Source organism: Aptenodytes forsteri, unplaced genomic scaffold (assembly GCF_000699145.1).
Source record: "Aptenodytes forsteri isolate BGI_AS27 unplaced genomic scaffold, ASM69914v1 Scaffold15, whole genome shotgun sequence".
Taxonomy (NCBI): domain Eukaryota; kingdom Metazoa; phylum Chordata; class Aves; order Sphenisciformes; family Spheniscidae; genus Aptenodytes; species Aptenodytes forsteri.
Genome location: NW_008795129.1, coordinates 21,549,157 through 21,555,156, shown reverse-complemented (window position 1 = coordinate 21,555,156; position 6,000 = coordinate 21,549,157). Strand labels below are relative to the sequence as shown.

Below are 6,000 nucleotides of genomic sequence, written 5' to 3'. Positions count from 1 at the left end.
CTAACACAAGAAAACACAATTGCAGACAAATTAGTTGCGGTATTTTGCTAATTATACTCATAAAAATGTATGAGTGCGAGCAAAAACTCTGTGAAGGCTTTATTCCACCTGCTGGATATGATGTGCTTAGTGATCCAGAGCAGTTCCACTGAAGTCAATGGAATTTTAGTACCATGAAAAAAAAATAAGGCTTTTTTAAAATCTATTTTTTTTTAAATCCGTAGTACAGTATATTTTAGTTATGGAAAGAAAGAAGGGAAGATGAGGTTCTTTTTTTCACATTAAATAGAAAGAACTTGCAGTATGCACAGGGAAAGAACAGAGGGCCAAATCAGACTAAATTGCACACAACAAAATCTGAGAATGAATCAGCATAAATGCTCCAGCTCTATTCCTAACACATTGCCTGAGATATGCATTCACTACGGGAACATTTTGCTGACTGGTTCGCAATCTCGTGCTTATCTTGGTTTCAGGATATTTCTGCTATGTTCTACTAGATTTTTTTATTCTTTTCTAGTCTAACCACATTTGTTATTGTGGCACTCCTAGTATTATTTGATATATAGAACTTGACAGATGAAAGGGAGCTGTTGCAGTGTAGCTGGTTGAATATTTCAAAATTTCAACCTTGCAGAATTACACTGTACATTTTCCTGGATAAAAGTTGGATAGTGTATTTTGGTTAAAGGAGGAAGGCTGATCCATTTTAGTGGTATCAGTAATGACTTTTGGAACTGTTGTTTATCAATAATGCAGTCACATTAGGGCTTGTTTTTTTGTAATACTCCATGTGGTTTATTAATGAAACTAACTTGGTAACTTTTATTCTTCTCAAAAAAATGATAACACACAGATGTACAAACCCACATTCATGTGTTGTTTTATTGGTGCATTACAACATTACATTTCCTTCACATTGAGAAAGCATGAGATTAAAATACATTGATTCACAAAAATGCCTTCCCTACACTGACTTTGCACTGGTAATTACAGCGCCTACAGATCCCTCCACAAGTTTCACTTCATTAAGTCTTTCATAATTTTAATTACATTTTAATCAAAGCTTTTACATTGTCTATTTTATGACTTTCAATTTAATTATTCCCATTAAAATATGTTATTCTTTACTGCTTTGCAAAGTTCACCAATTACTCTTGCAACGTAAGTATTTATGCTGCATTACACTTCATATTCCAATCTTTTAACGAGCCCACTACTCATTTGAGGGCTGCATAAGCTTTCCCCATCCCAAAGAAGATAGCTTGTTTGTATCAAAAGCCATTAAAATACTGGGAATGTGTACAGCATAGAAGGAGGCCCCGCCCCACTCATTTTTGAGAATAAGCCAGATCTATATAAAAACATGCAAAATGCTCTATGCATCAGTATTAAACTTCTAATTTTGATTTAAGATTTTTTTTAACATTTGCATATAACCTGGAAGACTAGGGTTCCTGCTGAAAGAAAAAGCTAATGGCTAAGCCCTACACGATGTAAAGACATGATACCCTTACTCTAGGGCTTTCATTAATCCTCCCATATGAAGTAATAGAAAATGATATCCCTGTTATAGAATTCTGTAGGATGGTTTAAAAACTTTATAGAAAGATTAAACCTCCACTAAACTGTGTGGATTTCTAGAACAAGACCTCAGTCACACTAGAGAAGTGTTCTGTCAAATCCAGTGCAAATGCAATGTCAGAATAATTTTGCTTTGCTGATGCTAGTTTTGTGAACTAGCATATATACACCAGCAAAAACACAGTTATGTTTGGGTAACTGTCTCTATTCTAGAGCTCAGAATAATGTAACTGTCAGTAAAAAATCCTACCTCTAACTGATGCAGTCAAACTGGTATCAGTTTTACAAGTAGGTCGGGCCTAATTTCTACAGAACCCTCCTGGGTTCATGCCTATTACATTCCATTTCTTAATGTCATTTCCTATTTATAGTTACCTCCAAATATCATATAAGTTTCTATATAGTATGGTTGCATCCTCTTGTACACAATTATTACATTTATTTTTAAAGGGATTCTAATTTACTTGCTTTCTATAAAAATTCAAGTGTTGCCAATCAGGAAGTAGCTCTTCTCAAAATATCTACAAAGCTTACCTTTGAGAAAAGTAAATGACAAGCCTTACATAAAGACATTGAGCTGTTTGAATCACAAAATGCCTGCAAGGCCAATACATATTCCAACAGGAATACATAAATTATAATTATGGCAGCAGTCTCCTCCAGTCTAAAGCACCGTAATAATGGTCATTGATCAACGCTATCTTGATTGCTTTAACCAGCAGCTCCGGCTAAGAAATGTTCAACTGCCAAGATGTGGTCTGGAACATTTGCCTGCATTTTCACAGGATATCTAAGAAAAAAATTCTGGAATCTGACATTTTGCCATCCGAAGGTACATCATTTCACAGGAATGTGATGTATACTGCATAGCGCATACATAACAAAACAGGATCCTACTAATAATAAATTAACTAAAGTCATACACTTAGTAATCTTCTTCATACCAACAGTGTTTTGATTCAGGTGAGTTTCAATTCAGGTACCAAGCCAACCTTCGCAAACACCACGCTCAAGAACATGATGAGCTGAAAATGTGGAATGGGTCTAGTGGAAAACTGTCTCCAGCATTCCTCTGTATATGTTACAGTGCTGGAGACCACCACAAGCATTCATGGTTGTGCGCCCAAAGTCACAAATGAAAATCTTTGCATTTCTTTAGATCACCAATGCTGCAGTGAGTCACTACACAAGAATGAATGTGGCACACCAAGATTCACAGAAAACATTGTGTTTCTTTATCCTCACAGTTTTAGGATTTTTAAAATTTGTTTTAAAGACTTCATTTGTTTTGATGGTAATTACTGCAAGAGCTCTCAAAAAATTGCTAATGATGTAATACCAAGTTTCTAATCCATCCTATGAACATATATGTTATTGCAAGCTGATAATTTTAACAGTGTGGAATTTCTTGAATGTCAGCATCATCCTGTGGAACTACTAATGCACGAGGCTTGGCTCTTACAAACACTTAAACCATTCATACCTTTCGGTTGCTTGATCATTAGTAGCTCAGAATGACCTTGTCAAAACTTGACAATTAATACGAAGTTCTACCAGCATGTGGATATTTTTATGTTAGAAGGCAACAAGTTAAACATTAGGATGATGCCCAACTTATCAAATTATATAAAGAAGTGGCTGGCCACAACAGATGCTGAACATCTGATGAAAAGTGCTGTGTGTACTCATCACACATCAAAATCAATGAGTGCTGAAGATGACCAGAACTTTCTAGGAGACACTCAGTACTTCAGAAAATCTGTTTCCAGATCTACCCTATCCTCAATGACACCTTCTTAAAATTACTCTCTTAACCATTCTTCACATGGGATTGTTTTTATTAATGGTCTTTCCCCTTCCCTCAAGTAGTCTATCTGTTTGCAGTAGGCTGAAAACAGGTAATTCAGTAAGTCGATATGAACTGAAAATTTAACTTTAAAAGTATGATGATATTATGGCATTAAAAATAAAATATTTCACTTTTCTTTATAAAAAGGAAAGAAACAAAAGAAAAAACATGTACAGTAAGAAACACTGTGTTAAGAGACCAGTTTGGAGGAAATGTGAGAAGGCTAAAAGTTCATTCTGCACATTTCTTAAAGTCATACAGGACCTTCAGTTATTCCCTCTAGAGGCAGGCCAGTAGCATTATCTGCTGTAGGTCTCTCTTCTTTCTTCACAGGGTTCTGATCTAGCAGGCTGACGTAAGATTTGTGACAAGCTGTATTACCCAAAGGAGGGTAGTGTTGTCTGTAGCAAATATAAGCAAAAATGAGGCCAATGATCCCTCCAACGAAAGCATCTAGATAAGAAAAGCAATAAAACCAGAAGTATGTTACCATGGAAAGGACAGCCAGTAGTGACAACTGTAAATAAAAGACCTTTGGTTGACCTGGAAGTGTTTAATCCAGAAAAGGTGAACCTCAAATTTTCATAAAGAATTTGGAGCCGAATACCACAATCACGTAGAACACATAAAATCAATATTTTTGGGAGGACATCTCCAACATTTTGAATACCCAAAACATAAATGGTTGGCTATGTTTCAGGAGATGAACAAGGGAAATAGAATGGTTTCCATGGGGCATTAAACATTGATGATGTTCCAGCTCACTGTTGACCAGCCTTTAAGGGTAAGCAACCCACATGTCTTCTTTCAGTTTGCCATGATTTACAATGACCACCACCAGGATTTCTATTTACGAACAATACAGTTGAACTATGCTGTTTACAGCATCCAGAGCTCTCCCGCTGACAGGTACACCTCCAACTATTGCGCTGACTACAGTCTGCTCCTTGTCTCTGCCTAACTAACCCCAGGAAAGATGGCAGCTAAAATGCCAGATCTACTTTTGACTGGTTTGTATTCCAGAAGGCATTCTCCAATGCAGACAGGGAGCAGGTAGGATGTAGGATGGAAAATTATCTTCCTTCAGGAAGTCGGCCACTGTAGCTACAATTCATTTCACTTGCAGCTCCTGAAAGGCCCCTCAGAAAGACAGCTGTTAAGAACAATTTCAAGCCGGGTGAATTCTTCCTAAAAGCACCTGAAAGGTCAAAGACTAAGCATGCCTGTTAACTGATTTAACACTTTTTCAATATCTTTCTTTGATGCTATTTACTATCCCATACTCCTACCAGAAAATAAAATAAGATAAAATAAAATCAGGCCATTGAATGAGATATTTGCAGCTCTCACACATGGGCAATTTTAAGTTTTCCATGGAAACTGCATAGCACCTGAAGGGTAAGAGGATTTGTTCTGTTGTCAGGTTCTCCTTGCTTCTTGCTAATATACTTGCCTGATCTTGTGTTTCATTTTCAAGCAACCAGAGCAAAACTTCACTGAAAATACACACTGAGTTTGAAAGCCTCAGATTCGAACGCAAACAATAATGAAAGTGAGGCAAAAGGCACTGGCTAGGATATGACTTGACACCATGTTTTATTTTAACAAGGCTACTAAGCACCATATCATCTGCGTATACCCGTGTTTCTGTATTTTACTTTCAGTTACAAAGAAACCACAGTGTAATAAAAATAGCTAATCATTGAGTTTAATGACAAAGAAGGGTTAATCAATACAAATTATTTTTGTCTAAAATAGTTAAATATGGATTAAATGCCCTAGTTTGTCAGTCTAGTATATATTAGGACAAAGGGCATATTGTTCAATTTTCAGTGGGTAATAAATGGCTTGCAATCATTGGAGGAGTGAGATTCTGAAGAGCCTTTTAGCAGGAATAGCTAGGGCAAGAAAACCTGAAAAATTTAAGATTGAGATGGATAAATTTAAGGATGTGATTACAAGTCACAGTTGTCTGTTGAGGAAGAGGACTAGACTGAACGACCTAGGATATCCCTTCTAATCCTGTGTTCTCTTCCTACACGCAAAAGGACATAAATCTATCACAAACAAATGTAGTAGAGACTCAAGTAAGATTTTAAAAGGTGATTGTGCGTACACAGTATTTGCAAGCAGACAGAAGCTTATCCTACTCATACTGGTAGCTGACTGATTTTGTACCATTCGGACTGTTCCTGTCAAACTGTCATGGTACAAAAGGTACCAAGGGCAAGAATTTTCACTATGGTATACTATTACAATATCAATCAACTAAAATATATAGTTATTATGATAAGATTCATTTTCTATAAACCTGTGTCGGTTGCAATTCTCAGATTACCCTGCTTTAACTGTGGTTGATTGAATCCTGTTCCAGCTGCTTTCTTATTTTGCTTAACAATGAGGTCAAGCCTGTGATTACTCTTTTTAATTACAGAGAAACACCAGATTTCTGCCAGTCCTCTATAAGTTCCCCAATATTTCAAGACTTGCTGAAAACTTGCCTAGATAATTTCTTTCAAAATACTTACATGCAAATTATGCAACTCTGGGCCTCAGTTTGGGCACCA

At 36.4% G+C, this 6,000-nt stretch overlaps 1 protein-coding gene across 1 annotated transcript in view; it reads right to left on the bottom strand.

Annotated features, from left to right (window-relative positions):
- Window positions 1–3,686: 3,686 nt before the first annotated feature.
- PLPP4 (phospholipid phosphatase 4) overlaps window positions 3,687–6,000 on the bottom strand; it is a 59,927-nt gene continuing 57,613 nt past the window's right edge. Inside the window, exon 7 of the mRNA XM_009278104.1 lies at window positions 3,687–3,886. Coding sequence (XP_009276379.1) covers window positions 3,687–3,886 — 200 coding nt within the window. The remainder of the gene's footprint in view (window positions 3,887–6,000) is intronic.